The sequence below is a fragment of the Leopardus geoffroyi genome, chromosome B3, assembly GCF_018350155.1.
Source record: "Leopardus geoffroyi isolate Oge1 chromosome B3, O.geoffroyi_Oge1_pat1.0, whole genome shotgun sequence".
Classification (NCBI taxonomy): Eukaryota; Metazoa; Chordata; class Mammalia; order Carnivora; family Felidae; genus Leopardus; species Leopardus geoffroyi.
Genome location: NC_059337.1, coordinates 53,592,464 through 53,616,407, shown reverse-complemented (window position 1 = coordinate 53,616,407; position 23,944 = coordinate 53,592,464). Strand labels below are relative to the sequence as shown.

General features: G+C 38.5%; 1 protein-coding gene across 3 annotated transcripts in view; it reads right to left on the bottom strand.

Annotated features, from left to right (window-relative positions):
• TRPM7 (transient receptor potential cation channel subfamily M member 7) overlaps positions 1 to 23,592 on the bottom strand; it is a 123,207-nt gene extending 99,615 nt beyond the window's left edge. For 2 of the 3 annotated variants that reach the window (XM_045449757.1, XM_045449756.1), the window contains exons 1-2: positions 23,277 to 23,550; positions 1,980 to 2,059 (exon numbers count right to left, since the gene is read on the bottom strand). In XM_045449757.1, the coding sequence (XP_045305713.1) occupies positions 1,980 to 2,059; positions 23,277 to 23,279 (83 nt within the window). In that variant the 5' untranslated portion in view covers positions 23,280 to 23,550. Of the gene's footprint in view, positions 1 to 1,979; positions 2,060 to 23,276 lie in introns of all 3 variants that reach the window. The other variant, XM_045449755.1, reaches the window with a different exon arrangement.
• Between the last annotated feature and the right edge of the window lie 352 nt (positions 23,593 to 23,944).

Genomic DNA, 23,944 nt, shown 5'->3' with positions numbered 1-23,944 from the left:
GTATGTCTTCTCTGGGACAATGTCTATTGGGGTCTTCTGCCTGATTTTAATCAGACCATTTTTTTTTTGCTGTCGAGTTATAGACATTCTTTATACATTTGGGACACTAACCTCTTACCAGATAAATCATTTGCAAATATCTTCTCCCACTAAGTTGCCTTTTGTTTTATTAATGGCTTCCTTTGATGTGGAAAAGCCTTTCATTTTGTATAATCCTAATAGCTTATTACTGCTTTTGTTTCCCTTGCTTGAGGAGACATTTCCATAAAAATGTTGCTAAGGCATATATACAAGAGATTACTTGCTTATTTTCTTCTAGGAGTTTAATGATTTCAGGTCTCACATTTAAGTCTTTAATCCATTTTGAGTTTATTTTTGTTTATGGTATAAGAAAGCAGTCCAGTTTTATTCTTTGCATGTAGCTGTCCATTTTTCTCAACACTATTTGATGAAGAAATGGCTTTTTTCCCCACTGTATATTTTTGCTATCTTTCTCACAGATTAATTGACCATATAAGCATGGGTTATTTCTGGGCTCTCTATCCTATTCCATTAACCTCTATTTTTGTGCCAGTACCATACTGTCTTGATTACTATAGTTTTGTAGTATATCTTGAAATCTGGGATTGTGCTAACCTTCAGCTTTGTTCTTCTTTCTCAAGATTGCTTTGGCTATATAGGGTCTTCTGCGGTTTCATATAAATTTTAGGTTGATTTATTATAGTTCTGAATTTGGCTATGTTTTGATAAGAGTCATATATCAAATGGAAGTAAAAGTTGCAGAGAAGTTAACTGAGCAGAGAAGAAGGTTTGGCAGGAGATGAGAAAGGTAAGAAGATTCAAAATTCTTTCTCAACTAATTTTTCCTAAGTGCCTGTAAAGAGAGGTTCTCTGTATGCTAGGAACCTCTCTGCATGACAGGAAATAACTCTATCTTTGATTTGCCCTTTTAAACTTTTTTCTATTTTTATGCCTCAAAAAAAAATTATGAAAAATGTTACTTCAGTAAATACCTCAATAGGTCAACTTTTTCTTGAATTTTAACTAGCACCTTTACTTTAAAATTTTTCTATTACCAAAACCATTTTAAAGACCAAAAAGTCAATTAGAGATGCCTATAACCTCTGACAACAGGTTTTCTAGGAGATGCTGAGTTCTATCTACATTTTGGCAAACAAATACAGCAACTATTAGGTTTGCATTGGTTTCTTTAGCATGAACCATAGTGTTGGGTACTCAAAAGATGTTTAATAAATACATACACATTTTTAAGTTCTCATTATCAGTGAATCAGTTAAAAATGAGTCTTAACTGCCCTATCTTTGTAACATACTAGTATGATCTGGGGGAGTATAGGGATGGGGGAATACTCTGAAGAAGTAAACATCATTAAGAACTCCAGGGTGCCTGTGTGGCTCAGTTGTTAAACATGTGACTTCAGCTCAGGTCAGGATCTCATTGTTTGTGAGTTAGAGTTGCACACATCAGGTGAGCTTGAGCCCTGCACTGGGTGAGCACAAGCCCTGCTTTGGGTAAAACATGAGCCCCGCTTTGGCTGAGCCCCAGTTCTCTGTGTCTCTCTCTGCCCCTCATGGGATCCTCTGCCCCTTGCTCACTAGCCCCCTCTCTATCTCTCAAAAATACAAAAAATAAGAACTCCAGAATACTGATATTGTGCTAAGGATATCTCCTTCTCTCAATCTTAAATAATTAACAGCATGCACAAAAGTTAACAATAATTATAACTATTTTACTAATTTTGGCTTTTATCTGTACTGACAGCTCAGAGCCTGGAGCCTGGAGCCTACTTCTGATTCTGTGTCTCCCCGTCTCTCTCTGCCCCACCCCTGCTCACGCTGTCTCTCTCTCAAAAATAAATAAGCATTAAAAATAATAATAATTTGGTTTTTAATAAATAAACTCCAATATAATTTACATCTAAATTTCTAGAAGAACCCAAGAAACAAAGGTATGCTTACCTGTGAGGGTCTTTGGAACTTGGTATAATATATACACATTCCCTCTTCGTCAAAGTGCTTTCTATCCAGGATTTCTGGGACTGAAACAAAAAGTTTTAAAAGATGGTTTATAAATTAACCCACCAATACTACAGTAAAATAAGGTAATGATAAATACATAAAAACAAATAATTCCATACTATTTATTTTTTTTCCCAATCCACTAAATATTTACCGTTAAGTATATAGTAAAGGCTTACTGAAGATAGCATACCTAAAATATCAGAATGAGTCCATTCAAGTCCATTGTTATTTGGATTACTAAATCAACATGCTGTGAAGATACTATTGCTTCATATAATGTGAGGAGGAAAATCAAGTTTGAGATTCCCACTATGGGCCAAAAACCTCAAGAGGGGGCAGTATGATCCTGGGAAATGGATCATTTAAAAGCCAATTAAAAGTGACCGTCAGAAAAAGATATCAAACAAATCCTAAAAGAAAAATATCAGGAAAAATAGAGACTAAACTTCAATAGAGATAGGGCAAGTTATTACATGATTACAGATGTCTGATTCACCAGATTGCTGTAACAATCTTAAATCTGAATAACCAAATCAATAGTCTCAAAATATATAAAGTGAAAATTTAACAAGGAAAATAAGACACATTTAGGATCACAGTGGAAGATTAAAAAATTCCATCAATTACTGTAAAATTTGAAATAATTTTTAAAATTTAAAAGATATTTTATTTTGGAGAAAGAGGGAGTATGAGTGGGGGAGAGGGGCAGAGGGAAAGAAAGAGAGTATCTTAAGCAGGCTCCACATACAGCATGGAGCCCGATGCGAGGCTCAATCCCACAAACCATGAGATCATGACCTGAGCCTAAATCAAGAGTCAGATGCTTGACCAATTAAGCCACCCACACACTCCTAAACGATTTTTTTAAATTAATTTTTTATATCACTACTTAAGCTTCTCCCTGGATCCTTAGACTCTTAGACTCTGGATCCTTATCCTGCTACTGGCGACTGATTACAAAAGGATGAGGCATTATGTACTGGGACAGACAAAACTCTATAAATTATAATAGATTAAAGACCATTGGTTCCATCCTCCATGTAATATATCAGTATTAACAGGACAGTCCAAAAAGGAAGAGCCCATGTTCTAAAAGGAAACCTTTAGGAGAAGAAACATAAGACAAAATTATGATGGGTGAAGTTTTGCAGGTTCCTCTCAAATCCTTCAGGTACCCTAACGATAAAACTTAGTCTGTCCCCCAATGCTAATTCTGGTACCAAAATTCTGTCTCTCCATCCAAAATGTCCATCTCCTAGGCCAATGGTTCTTTATTTAAATATACTCACTTAGGTAGGAGCAAATTATACCATAATCTCCTGGTTATAAAAAAACACAGGATGACCGCTAGAAGTCAGGGCACTGAATCAGCAAAATATCTTACATTCTAAAACTCACTTAGCATAATCCCTCCACCATTGCCTAACTACTCCATAACTATTCCATAATATAACTAGACAAAAACAAAACAATGACCTCTAGTTTCACTTTAAAACCCTGACCACAGGGGCACCTGGGTGTCTCAGTTGGTTAGGCGACTGACTTCGGCTCAGGTCACGATCTCACAGTTCATGAGTTCGAGCCCCGCGTCGGGCTCTGTGCTGACAGCTCAGAGCCTGGAGCCTACTTCAGATTCTGTGTCTTCCCCTCTCTCTACCCCTCCCCTGCTCATGCTCTGTGTCTGTCTCTCAATAATAAATAAACGTTAAAAAAAAAAAAAACCTGACCACAAACCTCAAATGCTCCTTAATGATGCCCAATAATCGCACAATATTTCTCTGGTCCATTTTCTCATTCTCCTGTATGATTTCACAGTATTTCCTTCTTTCCTCAAACCTCTAACCCTCTTTTCCCATTCTTGATCTCAAAAGATGACCTCACTTCCCACTTAACTGAGCAAATTTAAGCAACAAGAACATGTACAACTTCCATCACATCTAGCCACTAATGAGCCCAAATATTCTGCTTTCCTTCCTGTGACTATGTTTACTTCTATTTAAGTCCAACCACTCCTCTTGCATCCCAGGTCCCACACACCTCACGAAGTAAAGGTCACTCTCTACCAATTATTTTTTTTTTTGTCCTTTATTAACTCATTCCCATCAACATGCAACATGCTACCAACTCTCATTTTAAAAAACAAACATAACAAACTTTTGTTTGACCCCACCTTCTCCTCAAGTTAACACTCCATATTTCTGCCTCCACCTACAGTACAGATCACAGGTAAAAGTTTTTCCCTCTTTTCTTTTCCTCCCATGCTTTCTAAACCCCACTCCAGTCAGACTTTCAAGCCAACCATTCTTTCTCTAAATCCAAAAATCAATTTTCAGGACTCATCTTCATGATATATCAGCAGCATTTAACAAAGCTGATCATTCTCACCTACTTAAAACATATTCATGAGTTAGTTTGGTTTTCTTCTCTTCACTGCTCACTCCTTCTACCTCCTTTGCTGATTCCTCCCTTTTTCTCCCCAATCTTTGGAGTTCTTTTTCCCAATTATATTCACTCACATCCAGTTTATTATCAATAACTAGATGACTCCCAAATTTATATTTCTACACTAGCTCCTTCCCTAAACTCCATGCTCATATATTCAACTGCCTACTCAACAGCTTTACTCTGATGTCCAAGAGGCATCTCAAACTTAAGATGGGGTATCTGGGTGGCTGAGTTGGGTAAGTGTCCGTCTCTTGATTTCAGCTCAGGTCATGATCTCATGGTTCATGAGATCAAGCCCTGTGTCGGGCTCTGTGCTGATAGCATGGAACTTGCTGGGCATTCTCTCTCTACCTCTGTCTCTGGCCCTCCCCTGTGTGCATGCTCTCTCAAAACAAACAAACAAACAGACGGCCTAAACTGAACTCACCTTTCATTGAAACACTTATTTCTTAGTCTTCCCCATCTCAGTAAATGGCAACTCTATTCTTCCAGTTCTATTTTTTAAGGCAAAAATCTCAGTGACATTCTTGATTTCCTCTTTATCTACTTTCCCTATAAAACCCCATGAGCAAAATCTGTCAGCTTGCCTTCAAAACACATCCAGAATTCAGCCACTTCTCACATCTTCACTGCTACTATTCTGATCCAAGCCATTACCACCTTTTGCCTGGCTTACCAGAAATCACTCTACCACCCTTGCTACTTTACAGTCTATTCCTCAAGAGAGATAATCTTTTAAAAATATGTCATTATGTCACTTCTCTCTCAAGACTCTCCAATGTCTTCACGTCTTACTCAAGAGTGTTATAAAAGCCAAAGTCCTTACAATAGCCTTTAAGGTCCTAGTGCTTTGCATCTCTGCATCCTGCTTCATTACTTTGATTCTATCACCTCCTTCAAGTATTTGAGCAAATGTCACTTTCTCAGTGAGGCTTACACTATTTAAAAATGCAATTTCCAACACCATCCCTCACAGTCTTATGGAACTACAGAGTAATAGGGCCATCATCCCCAGGATCACATTTAAAGCACTGTCCTGAGAACCAAAAGATCTGACCATGTCAGTTTAAACTACTAGTATATTATTCCTAATCTAGACCTTTCTCCCACTCCACAACCATACACTGAAACTAAGGCGGAACACATGTAACTGAAAAGACAAGACATTTCATGGAATTTCTGCTTGTAACTTAAAAAAAATATTTGGTAGTGCTACTCTAACATATGATGATGTGAGGCTGAACTTCTACCAAAACCAACTTAACCTGCTGCTTGAAACTCATGAAATTTTCATTATGCTATTATTAAGAAACACAGGATTCAGGAGTAGTGCTGAAATTACATTGTGATTTGCTTATTTAAAGTCTGCATCTCTTAGGGGCGCCTGGGTGGCTCAGTTGGTTAAGCATCTGACAGGCTCAGGTCATGATCACGGCTCGTGAGTTCGAACCCCACGTCGGGCTCTGCTGACAGCTCAGAGTCTGGAGCCTGCTTTGGACTCTGTGTCTCCCTTACTCTCTGCACCTCCCCCGCCCCTCTCAAAAATAAACATTAAAAATATATATAAAGTTTGCATCTCTTAGACAAATTGGAAATGGTTTGTAAAAAAAGAAAAGGCAGGTTAGTGATTGTACTTATTGCTATACGCTTATTGCTTGTTCACTTATTAATATAATTCAGATACAGATAATATGGGAAAGTTTGGTCATTTTAAACATAAACTTACTATCACCCAGCAATTCCACTCTGAAGTATCTTTCCAAGAAAAAGAAAAACATGTCCACACACAGACTTGTACCTGAATGTTCACAGAAGCAATATTCGTAACAGGCAACAAAATAAAATATCCATATAATAGTATACTACTTAGTAAGAGGGACAAGCTAAGGATAACATGCAACATTGCTACACCTCAAAAACATTACACTAAGTGAAAAAAGGCACATAAGATTATGTAACTGCATTTGCATGAAATTTCTAGAAAAAGACAAAAACATAGGAACTGTTAAGTTTAGTAAATGCCTGGGGCTAAGAGTAAGAGGAGTGATAAACTGCAAACACATACTAGGAAACTTTGGGAGAGGAGAGAAGTGTGCTAAAACTGTATTGTGGTGGTTATAAAACTAAATTTACTAAAAGCCATCAAACTTGTATACTTACAGATGGCAAATTTTAGAGTATGTGCATTATACCACAATAAAGCTACTTGAAAGGCAGGGGAGGGTTAAGAAACATATAAAAACAGAATGAAGAGAACAAATGTATGTTTAATCAGAGTTCCAGAAGGAGAAAAGGGAAAGAATGGGCAAAGGCAATGTTTAAAGAAATGATAAGAATTTCCCAAAACTGATGAAAAACGATTTGCAGATTCTGAAAACCCAACATGAAGATAAAGAAAAAAGTTATTAAAAGACAATAAATTCAGAATAAGTTAGAGGTAAAATATTCCAGCAATGATCTTCTATTACAGTTACAAGTTTATAAAACACCTCAAGCCATATGTTTTCAAATACAAAGTGGTTGTTTTGCTGTGTTTTGCTTTGCTTTTAGTAATCTCTATACCCAACATGGGGCTCCAATTCACAAACTCCAGATCAAGAGTCACATGCTTTTCTGACTGAGCCAGCCAGGCATCCCTGACAGTGGTGTTTACAATTTGCTTTGTATAACAAATGAAGATCAAAGGAGTACAAACCCATGGGGGCAGGGGTCTTTCTAGGCTCAACCAGAAATAAAGACACCACCCCCCCCAAAGACTCTCATAATCCCATAGCTACATTTGGTATAGCCTCTTATAAAAATAGATTGGGGTGGGGCGCCTGGGTGGCTCAGGGTGTTAAGCGATGGACTCTTGATTTCGGCTCAGTTCATGATGTCATGGTAGTGAGATCAAGTCCCAAGTTAAGTACTGCATAAGCCCAGGGCCTGCTTAGGGTTCTCTCCTTCTGCCCTTCTCCCACTCACACATGAGCACTCACTCGCTCTCCAAATAAGTGAACGTTAAAAAAAGGTGGGGGGGGTGTGCCTGGGTGGCTCAGTCGGTTGAGCATGTGACTTCAGCTCAGGTCATGATCTCACAGTTTGTGAGTTCAAGTCCCACATGGAGCTCCACACTGACAATATGGAGCTTTCTTGGGAATCTCTCTCCCTCTCTCGCTGCCCCTCCCCCACTCATGCTCTCTCACACTCAAAATAAATAAACTTAAAAAAAAAAAAAAAAGACTGGAGTCACAGACTACCAACAAGGCAGCATCAACTATTCTTGTTTGGTGGGAGTCTCTGGATCAAACATGCAACAGACAGCTTAAGTGCAAGGTGACAAGATACACAATGAGCAGGTACAGGATCTGCCCTTGCCTCATAAACCTCAAAAGCCAGTATCTCTTGTTAACAGCTTCATAGATGACAAGGTCCCCCACAAAGGAAATGCCCAGTACAGGAGTCACTGAACAAAGAGAAACCCAAAGCTATGACTTACTTTCTATTAGCCAATATTTTTGGTTTCCCAATTCACATAAATTTACCCATATGTCACATAAAAAATGTTGCCTAAAAACACAGTTGACATTGTATCTTTTGTAAACCCTTTGCCCAAAGTGCATATAACAAGAGATAACTTTAATTAAGTAGACAGTGCGTTTTTCAGGCACTGTTCTAAATGTTTTATATGCGTTAACTCATCCTATTCTCACAGTAATCCTATGAATTGGGTGCTATTAGTATTCCCTCATTATAGATGCACAAACTAGTTAGACACAGAAGTTAAGAAACTGCCCAGAGTCACACAGCTAAATGTTTGCCCTGACTCCAAAGCCTCTACTGACTTTTCAAGAGAAATTTAAGATAAGCATTTCAAGATCACTTGATGATATGCTTTAAATAAGCCACTGAGTAAAAATACATTAATTACTTTAAAAGGGGAATGCCTAGGTGATCATTTTGTGTATAATTTTCTGAACAGGATTGCTTCTTGGCCCTTTGACTAAGATCAAGGGTAATTTTCTGAACATGGGCGGGGCGGGGGGGTGGGGGTGGGGGAGGGGGGGCGGTGAAAAACAGAAGGGCTAACATACTTCTCCCAAAAGGTATTGTTAATTACTAACTACTGCTAACCAGTATTAGCTTTCCCCCTATTCTGTTCCTAGCCTGCCTAAAGCAACTTCAGCTATAGTTATTCAAACAGGGTTGGGATAGGGGCAGATTCCAACAATTTGGACTGCTCTACAGCAATGAACTAATGGCCCAGTTAAGTCTAAATGCTGGTTTGCATAACTTTGGGTATGTACCCATTGAAATACTCACAAAAATGAGTCACAGGTATATACTTTTCATAGCTATGCCTTCCTAACTAAATGTTAATAAAAATATTTCACATTTTTATTTAAGAGATGGTTCTATATGGAAAATAAGGAATCCCAAGTAGAATTTAACATTAAGAAATGATCAGAGCTCTGGATAGGAAGATTAATTAATTAGGGAGACAAATAAAAGTAAACTAGAGCCACCAGTATTTGTGGGAGGGGCAATGGGGTTCTGGACTAGTAAAGGAATGGATACAAGAGACAATTTCCAAATCCTTTACTTTAGCATGATGCCTTCTGTTTTTGTTTTTTTTTTTAATTTTTTTAATGTTTATTTTTGAGAGAGAGAGAGAGTGACCACTAGTGGGGAAGGGGCAGAGAGAGAGAAGAAGACACAGAATCCAAAGCAGGCTCCAGGCTCCAGGCTGTAAGCAGAGAGCCCTAAGCGGGGCTGGAACTCACAAACCTCAAGATCTTGACCTGAGGTGAAGTTGGACGCTTAACTGACGAGCCATCTAGGCTTCCCTGCACGATGCCTTTTTTAACAAAACTACAGAATGATTATTAATATAGTCCTGGTTTCCCATCTTTTCTTCAAATTCACTTCTACCATTATTTTTCAACAAACGTGTGCAACTTACTGGGCCCCTAATGAACACCTCTTCTCTTAAACTGATGTTCCTTCAATTTCAGACTTAGAGAAGTATGGCTATACTCTAAATGGGGAATCAGCAAATAGTGATGGTAAATGTTTTAGGCTTTTAGACCACATACTGTCTCTGTCATATATTGTTTTGTTTTTTAAACTTTAAAAAATGTAAAAACTGGGGCCCCTGGGTGGCTCAGTCAGTTAAGCATCTGACTTGGGCTCAGGTCATGATCTCACCATTCACGAGTTTAAGCCCCGTGTCAGGCTTGGTGCTTATAGCTCAGAGCCTGGAGCCAGCTTCAGATTCTGTGTCTCCCTCTCTCTCTGCCCCTCCCCCACTTGCACTCTGTCTCTCAAAAATAAACATTAAAAAAAAATTTTTTTAATGTAAGAACCATTCTTACCTCAAAGCCATACAAAACAGGCCTTGGCCATATTTGGCCCACATGGCATAGTATACCAAGCCATACTCTGAATCCCACAAAAATACGGACTTACACGTTCCTACTGAGTCCATTCAATCCAAAAAGCATGTGCCAAGCCCTTCAAATTATTCTCTCCTACACTGTTTCTTGGACATTAATATCCCTTCTACCCAGTTCTACAATCCCAATAGATCCTCATATTAAGAGTTGCTTTTCAATGAGGGGGAAAAAAAAAAAAAAGGTGGGACTGAAGAATTTTAAATGTTCATTAACAAAGTTATTTTTCCTGTAGGAATTTCAAAAGAAAAAACACTTAAAATAATCATATATTTATAGATGTTGTGTCATCTATAAATATATATAAATCATATACAAGTCCTATATAAATAAAATAAATGAAATAAATAAAAAATACGATAAATCATATACAAATTGTATATATATAAAACAATAAAACCTAAACATCACTGAGCAAAAAAATCTAGTACTTTGAGTACATATACTAGTTTTTTTCCAGAAATAATGGTCTTTTCCAATCACCATCAACCTAAGACACTTCAGCCACTTTTAGTATTCATTTTGTAACTACTCAAAATAGGAGTGCTACTGAATTTTAGGACATAACACAAATCTTGCTCACAAATTAGTTTCATTTTATCATTCTTTTTCTAAACATATAGCCAGGAGCGCCTGGGTAGCTCAGTTGGTTCAAAGACCACTCTTGATTTGGGCTCAGGTCATCCCAGGGACATGGGGATCGAGCCCCACGTCGGCTCCACACTCAACATGGAATCTGTTTAAGATTCTCTCTCTCCCTCTCCCCCACTCATGCACACACTCTTTCTCTCTCTGAAATAAAAAAAAATAAAAAATAAAAAAATAAACAGCCAGTGCTATCCTTTCAAAACCTCAAACTTTCCACAGTAGTTTCTAATTGGCATATCCATCCAAAACTTTAGTGAAACTGTTTGCTAAGTAACTTAAATCGTGTCACTCTTGATGCTCACAAATTGTGACCAAATTTTGTGTCTGTAGGGACATCAATGACATTAGTATGTTTCAAGACTATCTCTTATAGCTTCCCCTAACTTTAATATTCACCAATTTTATTTCAAGGGCTTGCGGTCTTCTCACTTTGTGTAGCTGTCAAATGTAAATATATGCTCTCCACACAAAGCATTCCTGTGCATGGCCCTCATTTATTACATTAGGGCCTGGCCTCAGACACCTGAGAGTCACATACCCCCAGGTGATGGTTATAAATCCCTCCCAACGATAGGTTTATGCAAGTTTTGGAATTCTGAGTTTCTTCCCTGCCATCACATACCCAATGAAATGTGCATGGATTTTAAACATATATTAATTTCTATTTTTATACTTCTCTTCTCCTTGTTTTGCTGGGCTGCATTACTGAATTTTACCAAGAGGTGGCACACTATGAACACAAACCAGAAAATTCCTAAACTTAAATGTTTTAGGTAAAGTAAAAACTAACTATAATCACAGAATGTTAGCACTAGAAATTAACTTAAAAATCACTTCGTGATATTCAGTAGTGAAAGAGTAGAATTATAGCTTTGTTGTTTACTATCCATGCAACCTTAGGCAAGTTTCTGACGTTGTGACCTAATAACAATACCTATCTTATAATGTTGCTCTGAAGATAAAACAAAATGATCCACGCAAGGCGTTTCAGCAGAATGCCTAACACACTGTCAAATCTCAACAATGCTTCAAAATTCTTTAAGTTATAAATTCTTCCTGTCTACCAGCAATAAGGGGCACATACATTATAAATAAACCCTCTAACCTCATCCACTGTCTCCATAAATTAGTACCAGCATATCTACTTCCCGCCTACATGCTAATGGTAAAAACTGGGGGAAAAAATTAAAGACTGCTTTTTTCTACTTCAAGGTAACAACTGGAAATCAATCTACTTTTAAAACTAAATACACTCTATGATTCTATATATTAATATTAAAAAGGAGCTGCTAGCTATGTTAGCTCTAGCAGACTAACCCTCCCACAAATAACAGCCATAAACTTTGGACAAAATAAAAACAAAAACAAGCAAACGAACAAACAAAAAAACAACTAGTTTACATACTAAAGACCCAAAAGCAGGCAGAAATTGAATGGAGTCTATTAAAAATGAAAGGACAGCACTGAATGAGTTTCCCAGTTTTTAAGGCTTTTCTGTAACAGGCCCCACTCCATACCTACTAAACAGCTAAAACTCCAATAGAAATCCCAGAGTCTTACTGGCTTAAAAAAACAAAATATCAAGTTCAAGGTGACAAAAGCAGTTGGAAAGCGATGGGAAAAGTCCTTCAAAGGAGAAAGTCACATAAAGGGTGCCCCAACCTATGGCCGACCCATGAAAAATGTATACACAGTACAGACTCCAAGCAGCCCAATTAAGAATAAAAGAACTGAACAGACACTTTGGCTGCCCACAATGAGACAGAGTATGGAATCTGAGTACAGTCAAGTAAATCAACTACTATCTTAATCTATTCTGAGTGCCATAACAAATACCATAAGCTAGGTGGCTTAAGCAACCAAAATTCACTTTCTCACAGTTATAGAAACTGTAATCCAACATCAATCAAGGTTCCAACAGGGTTCATGTCTGATAAAGACTCTCTCCTTGGGCTGCAGACAGCTATCTTCTCACTGTGTCTTCACATGGTACAGGGCAAGCTCTCTGGTGTCTCTTCTTATAAGGGCCTTACCCTCATGACCTCATCTAACCCTAATTACCTCCCAAAGACCCCATGTCCAAATGCCATCACACTGGAGGTTAGGGCTTTAACAAAGAATTTAGGGGAGAGTGGCACAAACACTGAGTTCATAACAACTACTTTAAAAAGAATCAAGTCTTCAGAAGGGGTATAACAGAACTCAGAGTCTAAAAGGTAACATTCACAGTGTCTATTACACAATTCAAAGTGACGAGACTTAAGAAGAAATAGGAAAATGTGACCCACACTCAAAAAAAAAATTAAAAAGGGGTTTACATACTAATAAAATGCATATACTTAAAAATTAAATGACGTTACAGACCTAGAAATTTTGAGTTATGTGAAAAATTTGTACACAGGTCAATATGCCTGCCAACAATGGCAAAGACAGTGACAAAGAAAAATTAAGGCTAGCCTAAAGCAAAATGTTGAAATAGGCTGGCACTCTGACTTCCTCTATCTTTCTCCCTCTATCTAGAGCCCAACTCATTTGACCTTCTGGCATTCTTAAAGGCCGTTACTCTAGAGTTCTGCTCTTATTCTTAATTGGCTGCCAACTACTTAACTAATTCACTAATAATTAGGTATCACTGGTAATTCAGATGTGAATTCTCTGAGAGGATCTTAAAGACACTACTGAAAAGTCTCTGTGGAATAACAAACAGTTGGTGAAGTTTTATATATTAAAAAAATTAAACTGAATCAAATTCCGACTATAACTATGTTTGTAAAGAGAGTCTTATTATATCCAACCTTATTTTCTGTTTTGCTTTCCTGCTGACCTCATGGAGATTGCTACTCTGGTTGTTTAACAGTCCAATATTACCCTAGACTTATGGAACAGAAAATGTTTGATGAAGAACTGTGAGCAGTTGCCATCACGCTATATCTTGGGAGTCTATGGTACTAAATAAATGAAGACAAGGCACAATTGAGTCTAAAATGTGGCCAACCTGAATCTAGCTCAAAGAGTAGTAATTTTTTCCTTATGTATTCTAGAAAGAGTCTTACCTAGAGTAATTCATTTTAATATAAAGAATTATTAATAAAATGAAAAGGGATCAAAACTCATCAAGATAAAAAAGATAATAAGCATGTTGGCCAAGGGCCACCAGGATGGCTCAGTTGGTTAAGCATCAAACTTCAGCTCAGGACATAATCTCATGGTTTGTGGGTTTGAGCCCATATGGGGCTTTGCACTGACAGTGTGAGGAGCCTGCCTGGGATTCTCTCTCTCTTCCTTTCTTTCGGCCACCACTGCCCGCCCCCCACCCCTCCATGAACTTAAAAAAAAAAATAAGCATGTTGGCCAAAAAAACTTTTAATTTTTTGTTACTTTTTTTTAAGAGAGAGAGAGAGCACGAATGGGGAAGAAGGGCAGAGGGAAAGGGAGCAGAGAAAATCTCAACCAGGCTCCACACTCAGCACAGAGCCTGACATGGGGCTCAATCCCACAACCCTGGGTTCATGACCTGAGTTGAAAGCAAGAGCTGGATGCTAAACCAACTGAGCCACCCAGGTGCCCTCAAATTTTTAATTGTTTATGCCAAGTTATTTTACCTAGACACCTAAGAGTGCTAAAAAAACAAAATAAATATACCGACACAGGAACAGACAAACAGAACAATGGAACAAGTTGCTTGGAAACAAAAACTTACCTTGAAGGAAACTTTTGTTGTATGATGGAGAGAACAATATGAATTAGGAGAAGATATGATTTATTCTGTGTACATGAACTATCACACTAAATCCAAAAATGAATACTACATGGATTAAAGTCAAAATGTGAAAAGCAAAACTTTAAAATTTCTACCAAAAAAAAAAAAAAAATAGAATAACTTTATGACCTCAGGAAAATAAAAGGCACATCCTATAAAGAAAATACTGATAGGGGCACCTGGCTGGCTCAGTTGGAAGAGCATGAGACTCTTGGTCTCAGAGTTGTGAGTTTGAGCCCCCCATTGAGTGCAGAAATTATTTAAATAAACTTTTTTTTAAAAAAAAAGGAGAAAATACAGATAAATTATAACACTAACATTAAAAACCAATGTACATCGGGGCACCTGGGTGGCTCAGTCGGTTGAGCATCTGACTCCAGGTTAGGTCATGGTCTTGTGGTTGGTGGGTTCAAGCCAACGTCAGGCTCCGTGCTGACGGCTCAGAGCCTGGAGCCTGCTTCAGACTGCTTCAGATTCTGTGTCTCCCTCTCTCTGTGTCCCTTCACCATTGCGCTTGGTCCCCCATCTCTCTCTCTCTCTCTCTCTCAAAAATAATAAACATCTGGGTCGCCTGGGCGGCTCAGTCGGTTGGGCATCTGACTTCGGCTCAGGTCATGATATTGTGGTCTGTGACTTCAAGCTCTGCATTGGGCTCTGTGCTGACAGCTCTGAGCCTGGAGCCTGCTTCAGATTCTGATTCTGTGTCTCCCTCTCTCACTGCCCCTCCCCCACTCACTCCCTCAAAAAAAAAAATGAATAAACGGTAAAATTTTTTTTAAATATAAACATTAAAAAAAATGTACATCAACAACCTAAAATAAGTAAATAGCTTACCATTAACCAAGTAAAAAGTTAAGAAATTTTTACTCTACTAGCCTTTTCTACAGGCTAGAAAAGATATTTGTAGCCATAAAGTACCACCCAAAAATATGCAGAATACATAAAGAACTTCTACAAGTAAATAAGAAAAAAATAATCCAATAGAAAAATGAGCAAAGACTATAAATAGGCAATTCATCAGAGACAAGGAAACCATAGCCAAAAACTCATAACCTGAAATAATACTCAGTATTAGTGGTCAGTAACATGCAAATTAAAACAATGAGGAACTACTTCACATTCATGAGTCTGGCAAAATAAAAGAACCTAATCAATGAAGTGTGGCAAAGATGTTGGCAGAATCGGAAATTCTCATATACTTTATAGGGAGTATAAACCACACAACTACTTTGGTCAACACTTTGGCAATTATCTCTAAAGTTGAAAATGCACCCACCCTACGATTTGCCAATTCTACTTCTAGATATATGCATCTTAGAAAAATTCTCACACTTGTACATTAGATGATACATACATGCACCATTATTTGTAAAAAAAAAAAAAAAAAAAAAAAAAAGGAAATAACCCAAATGCCAAACAACAGTAAAATGGACAGATAGTATATTCTATAATGGAATAGTAAACAGCAGTTAAAAGAGGTCAACTAAAAAGCTGTTCTGAGCATGCACGGGAAGGATATCTTACAGAGAAGTAGTAATGTTAACTTTGAATGAGAACAAAGATAAAAAAAAAAGTAAATAAAAACAAAATGAAAATGGTGACCTAGACCTTACCTGTAGCTCAGTTGGCTGGGCCTCCGACTTCGGCTCAGGTCATGATCTCACTGTCTGTGGGTTCAAGCCCCGCATCAGGCTTTGTGCTGTCAGCTCAAAGCCTGGAGCCTGCTTCAGATTCTGTGTGTCCCTCTCTCTCTGCCCCTCCCCTGCTCACACACTGTTTCTCTCTTTCTCTCAAAAATAAATACAGACTTAAAAAAAATTTTTTTTTAAAGTCCATAAAGGGGCACCTGGGTGGCTCAGTCAGTTGAGCGTCCAACTTCAGCTCAGGTCATGGTCTTGCAGTTCGTGAGTTCGAGTCCCACAGTGGGCTCTGTGCTAACAGCTCAGAGCCTGAAGGCTGCCTCAGATTCTGTGTGTGTGTCTCTCTGTCCCCTTCCCCTGCTCATGCTCTAAATAAATGTTAAAAAAAATTTTTTTTAAAAAGTCCATAAAAAGATGTACATAATTCCATATATATAAAACTACCAGGAACTACTATGTGTTATAATTCTATAATACATAGAGAGACAATACTACATATATACAACATATATAAGATATATAATATATATTTACAACTACAAAAAGCAAGCAAAGGAACAACAGGAGACAGTTATGTCTGCAGAAGTGGAAAGTGGAATGGGATTTTGATGAAGTACTTGGAAGTTTCAATTTTACCTCCAATATTTTATTTCTCAAGCTGGGCGGTAAGTACATAGACTGCTATTACATTTTGATCACACTTTTATCGATCTGAATTCCACAACAAAAAACAATTACCAAAGAATTCAAATGATATACGTTCATTTAAAAATATTATGTACCTGTAATCAAACAGTACAATTTAAATTCTTCACTTTTATTCCTGTCTCCTTGTTACCTAATATTTTTCCCAAAGCAACAGAATATGTTGAATTAAATGGATCCATCACATTAATCTAATTCAATGACCACTGATATACTTTCAGATGATGCCACAAAAGTTAATCTGAAAAAGACAAATCTAAAGAAAACATTAGGACATTCTCTATTACAAAACTCCAGCCTTCATATTGTGAGTAAACCCTACCAATCTATTCTCTATCTCTGAGTATTTGTTAATACACTTATGTTAGATTTTCAGTTTTTATGAAAGAGTTCTACCCATCACAGAAATCTACTTAATGAATTTCCAATCTACTAAGGATTCCTTCTGACTAGTAAATCTCTGCACTTCAACAATGTATACAATGTATACGATGCATAAAACTGAATTCTGAATAATTTATCTTAAGGATATTACATAGAAATTTGGTAATAAAGAAAATTCTAAGTTTTACAGCATATGAAGAAAAAATATGGTAAATAAATTTTTTTAAGGTAACACATTCTTCATGACCTTAACGTTTGAAGTACCTGGGTGACTCAGTCAGTTAAGCATCCAGCTCCTGATTTCCACTTAGATCATGGTCTCATGGTTTGTGAGTTCAAGCCCCACATCAGGCTCTGCAATGACAGTGCAGAGCCTGCTTGGGATTCTCTCTCTCCCTCTCTCTCTGTCCCTACCCTGCTCGTGCGTTTTCTCTCTCAAAATAAATAAACTTTAAAAAAAAAATTTGTAATATTAAAAAAAATGACCTTAACTTTTTACTTAACATAACACCTGCCATCTTAGATCTCACAAATATACATGTCTCTGAGTATCAAGGTCCTTCTCCAAGTGCATAATTTGGTGAGTCAATTATCTACTGTACCACTTACTGGCCTAATGACCTTTGATTGAGTGATTTTGCCTCTCTGTTCCTTCCATAAATTATGGAGAAAAAGTGCCTACTTCAAGAATTTTTTTGAGAGTAATAATATGCAATAATATATGTAAAACATTTAGAACAATGACCACAGCTAAATGCTACTACATGTTAGCTAATATTATGAAAATCGGTCTAAAGCCTGTTACACACGTTTCTAAATCAAGAGTACCTTCTGGGTATTAGGTATTGTAAATTATACTCTTAAAGACAAGGAAGACCACTGGTTTATATACCCAAGGGTAATTTATAGACCTATATTTCTAGTCTAGTTAATGTTTATCCAATCTCCTTACAGTAATAGTCTGCTTCTCAGATAACTTTCCTTCTATTCATTCCCAGCATACTACCAAATTGTCAGAGGAAAATAGGTAACTAAGCCTACTAACTTTCACTTTGCACATATTTTTCAATCAGTGAACTCTGGGCTCAGGTTGCTATATTCCTAATAATGATGTGGCTCAAAAGTGTTTTCTTTCCATGAGGAGCTGGGTTTCTAAAAGTAGTGGTTTCCAGCAGTCTGGTAGCTAGATAGTTGAGGTGTTAAGTTAGTAACATTTTTTCATGATGCAAAGAGAGACAAATAGTGTCTCACAAACTTTAATCCTAGTATTCTCCTAATATCAAGTAAAGATTATCATGTGCTTTTTACAGACAGAGAGGGTAACAGAAGTGCTCCTCAAAGAGTACGATTTGGCAGAGATGCTTATGTGAAGAGCCAAGTCTACCAACTTCAAAAAAACTGCCTACCACCATACATCAAAAGCGTCCCAACTCTTGATGGTGGCTCAGGTCGTGATCGTGCCATAGTGAGATCATGCCCTGCGCTGGGCTCCAGGCTGAGCATGCAGCCTGCTTGGGATTCTCTCTCTTCCTCTCTCTCTAACCCTCCCTTGCTTCCTCTTTCTCAAAATAAATAAGTAAACTTAAAAAAAATAAAAATGACATATATCTAAGTTCTTTTATATTAACACACATTAAGTGACTTGGTTAATATCCCTACAGATAGCCAAATAATGCTCATTCTAAACTAATCTCAACTACTCTGAATTTGGGTACCTCCAGGTACCAAATTTAAAGCAAGCATTTAAGAAACAGTTGTGAAAGGAAGGAAGGAAGTCAGAAAGAAAGAAGGAAAGGAAGAGAAAGAAAGAAAGAAAGAAAGAAAGAAAGAAAGAAAGAAAGAAAGAAAGAAAGAAAAGAAAAGAAAAGAAAAAAAAGAAAAGAAAAGAAACTAAAATTTAATCATATACTGAAAGGTTACTATAAAAAATAAGAAAAAAGAAAAACCTAGAAAGAAATAACAGATCAATAGCAATAATCATCAATGGCTACTACTAAAACTATATAAGTGTCTAACCAAGAAATTCACAACTGATCAGGCAGCTAACACCACCAAACCCACTGATCAATCCTAACAAGTGAAAGAAAAGAAAAGAAAAGAGAAAAGAAAAACAATCAGAAAGCATGTGCTTCTTAATGTGATGCAATACAAGATACATAGCACGACCTGTGAAGTACTCTTGCCAAAATATCATACCACAATCTGATCAAGTCTTTAGATTAAGCACAGGAAATAGAGAAACAAGTTACATCACACTGTATGGATGTATCAAACAAAATCCAAGCTGTGGGAAATTCTACAGGACAAATGATCTGGATTTTTCTTATTAAATAAATGGTAAGTGATAAAACCAAAAAAAAAAAAAAAAAAAGGGGGGGGGGAGGGGTTACTAGAGACTGAAAGACTTATTTATCAACCAAATGCTATATGGAATTCTTTGGATTCTGAATTAAACAAGCCAACTGAAGAAAAACATGAACCAATCAGGGAAATAAGCTGAATATTTAATTATATTAAAGAATTACTCATTTTCCAGGTGTGTTAATAGTACTATGGATGTATTAAGAGTCCTTATCTTTTTAGAGATACACAGAATGAAGCATTTATAAATATGTCCAAGATTTGCTTTTAAGTCATCCTATTTAAGGGGGAATGGGAGTGATAATAGAGGAAACAAAATACACATTTCAAACTGTCAAAACTGGTCATGGATATATGGTGATTGATTTTCCTATTATATTTCTGTATGTGTGAAATGTCCCATATTAGAATGTTAAAGAGAGAGAGAATATCAGAGCACTAGACCAAAAATATCTGATTGGTGGAACTCTCAAACTTTTCCAAGTGCTTGTGCGTCAACAGACTTTTATTTAAAAATCAAAACCAAAAGTGTACATTTTAAGTACTGCCTTTAAGTATTAATTTGCATATTTTAAGTAATGACTTCAATTATAACACATTTTCATTTTATGTAGCGTTCTTATTACTGACATTTGCCAATACACACATACTTTACTCCGCAAAGTAACCAAGTTCTGAATATTCTATCTCCTAAACATCTCAATCTGTTCCATCTTCTACTACTTCATTTCAAACCACTGACATTTGGTCGGAGTCTTGCTATTGCCTCCTCATGGGTCTCTCTTTTCAACACACCATTCACCTTCCATATTGTTTCCTTAAGTGGATCCCATACATCTCCAGCATGAAATCCAAACTTCTTCACATGACACACATTGCCCTCAGAAATCTGGTCCTCGTCTGTCTCTAGAATACTCCCACCAGCATCCCATATCACCCCATACTCCACTCATTCATATCTACATAAAATATCTGTACAGTAGTTCCCTGAATAAACTAAGGATTTTCTTCCCTCTAACCCTCAATTCCCTTGGACTAAAACCACCAATTCAATGCCCCTTCCATCTCCAGTTTAATTCCAATTCCTACTGCCTCTACAAGGCTCTAGTACTATCAGCTTTTGGGCAAACCCACCCAGACTTTCCTTTCTCTCCTTGATTACCCCGTATTTTCAAAGTAATCTATGCAATGGTATCACACTATCCTCCTGGTTTTTGCCTATCTGTACTGCCTTCAAAACTATTAAGGTATCACAGTGTGTGCAATACAGTAGACACTGTTTATGATGTATGCACCTTCCACTGACAACTAGATCTTTTATAAATAGAATGTAAGCTGTTTGAAAGTGGAAAACTTGTCTAGCACATATTTGCCACTCCAGTGCCTATGACAGTGCTTGGAATATATTAACCACTAAATAAGCGATTACCAAATGAATAAAACAAAGTATTTCCAATAGCCACGGCAGATAATTTTGTACAAAATTTGATTCCACTCCAGTTTTTTAACTTGTGTTTCTTGGTATTTTGTTTTATATTATTTTATGGTTAGCTGATTAGTTTTAAAGCTTTTTAAAATGCAGAACAATTTTGTATGCTTTCTTTTAGTGTCAAAGAAGAAACTGATTACCAGAAAGAAGCAAATGCTTTAAATAAGAATTTACAGGGGCACCTTGGTGGCTCAGTCGGTGAAGCGTCCGACTTCAGCTCAGGTCGTGATCTTGCCGTCTGTGGGTTTGAGCCCTGCGTCGGTCTCTGTGCTGACTGCTCAGAGCCTGGAGCCTGTTTCAGATTCTGTGTCTCCCTCTCTCTGCCCCTCCCCCGTTCATGCTCTGTCTCTCTCTGTCTCAAAAATAAATAAAGGTTAAAAAAAATTTTTTTTAATAAGAATTTACAGTAAGAATTATACAGTGTAGATACAAGATACTTCAGTGAATTTTCAGGTCGCAGTGCTGACCTAAAATTTGACGGGGCTCAACAGATTATTATTGGACAACCTCAGTTTTCAGTTTTCACTATAATTTAATTGGAAATTAAAAAAAAAAAAAAATTCCAGAACTCAATAGCAGTCAGGACTCAAGCATGTAAAAACTAAAATCAGATCCTAAATTTCAAATTTTTAAAGTGAGAATTTCTCTCTGTAAAATCAACAGGAATGTTAGCATGTACGACCAACACTGGGTTCACGTTATGTGCCAAGGATGGTGCACAACTTATGTATACCAACATACCGTCTGGGGGAGCACATCTGCTATAAAAAGACTGGACATAAATGGAAAGAGAGCAGGAAAAGGAGAAACTCAGACCACATCTTAATTTTTGGAAGCTGGGTTTCAAAGCATGCAAACAAGACATTAAGACGCTGAGTTTGAGAAGAGCATCTAAGGTAAGACTAAGAAATTATAAATTTTCACTAGAAAGTCATTAGAAACAAAGGTGTCTGGTTGTATTAATAAAATATTAGGAAACAATGCCTTTGAAGGTGATGAATCATCTTAATTTCCATTTTCTAAGGTATCTAAATGTTTTTTAAGATAATGAAATGATAATGTTCAAATTTATACTGTTTACCATAAAAAGAAAAACTAGACACATCACCGAAGATTCAGAACTAATGGTTTGCTTTTTTTCATACAAAAGGAACTTTCATTCAACCCCCACCCCAAAACATATTCTCTTAAAAATCCATGTAAGTAACAAGTTAAAATATCTGGCATCAGTAAAGAAACTTAAACCCTTCTTTTAAAATTAGGAAAAAAAGTAAAACGAAGTTTTTATTGACTTTACATTACCAAAGAAGGTGGAAAACAGTGTAAGGTGCATTATTTATTCAAAGTATAACTATATTCATGGTTTCACTTTTGTATGGCACCTAAATTAACTTCTGCTGAAAAGTAAACCTGCCAGACTCCAGCAGAGGGAGAGTTGTTTGCACGAAACCAACAAGTTCAAGTACTGACCAGAAAAACACCTCGCTCTTCAAGTCCCTGTAAATTACTTTCTTTGTAAAAAATCTTCAAATTTGATCCCTGGCCTTAACAACAACAACAACAACAACAACAACAACAACAACAACAACAACAACAACAACAGGCTCTAACGAAAGCTGCAATGCACCGCATCCCTCTCGCCACTCTGCACCGTAGGTTTAAAACACAACTAACCCTTCTCTAGAGCAACAGATGGGGTTGTTAGATATAAATCCAGAAAACACATCGCCTCGATACCTCCAGCAGCGCCCCCAATAAAAATGTTTAATTCTTGCTAAAGAAAACTCCACACCAGATCCACCGTCAATACCGTCAAACCCCTCCTCTTTGGCTACAAAAGGGAAACGTACCTGTGGAGTATCTACTGCGCAGCAAACAAGGCACAGTTCCAATCCCGCGTCCTCTATCCCTTTTTTGTTCCCTCCCAGCCCTCCTTCCCTTTCCAAGCAGAACTTTAGCAGAGCATTTGGCTCCCTTATCTGCTAGCAACTGGCGCCAAGAGGAAGGCGCTCCCGGGAGATGCGGAGGTTGAGCCCTGCGTCAGGCGCGCTGCGGACGCTCTGCTCATCCAGGTACTCCCTGGCTCGCGCTTCTGCCGCCTCGAGCGGTCCCTGGTCGGAGCCAGGGATCTGCTGTGGGGATTCCCGCGGCGAGCCGTCGGGCGAGATTTGCTACCTGCTTCCTGCCCCTCACCCCCGAACGAACTGCACTCCCGTCCCGCCGGGGCAAGTCCGGAAGGCAACTAGGGGTTCCTTCGCCCCAGGCAGCATGGCCCCGGACACACACTGGCCGGTCGGGTCCCCCCCCCTCCCCCTCCCTTCCGCAACCCCGAGGACTATTCCCCCGCTGGGGCCTGCGTGGGTCCAGTACCATTCTCCTCACGGGGCGGACTCCGGAAGGGCAGCAACTCCACCTCCTCCTCCTCCGCGGCCTGTAGCCATCTATCGGGAAGCGTCTCCGGGGGCGGCAGCAGAGGCCGCCGGACAAGGACAGCCCAGGGAAACCTTCTCAGAACTAACTCAGCTCCGGCACTAGCAGCAGAAGCTGAGTCTTTCATAATTGTGCGACCAACTCCTCCGGGGGACTGGCCACAGGGACGCGCCCGCGCCCGCCTCCGCCGGCGACGGGGCTGAAGACAGACCACGTGAGGGGCGCGTCGTGTGCGTCGCCGCCCGCGGGCTGGGTCACGTGAAGGGCGCGCGCTCCCTCACTTCCAGATTGCCTCCCTGCGCGCCGCGCGCCCGCGCCGGGCACGGGAGCTTATAGCTCCAACGCTGTGGGTTTCCCGGGAAGGGTCGGCTGTTCTCCCAGGGTCTCCAGTGTATACTTGGGCGGGACTCGCACAAACATCTGTGTCCCCTCCCGGGATGGAACTGAAGGAAGCAATAGTGGAGGATTAAGGTTCTGGGCCTCCGGGATCCTGCCTGGAGTTGCGGCGTGGTCTCATCACCGCTAGCGGGGCCTGGCCTCCCCCCCCCCCCCCCCCCCCCCCCCCCCGCGCGCTAACAGGGCTTGGCCACTGCCTGTGCTCTGCTGCG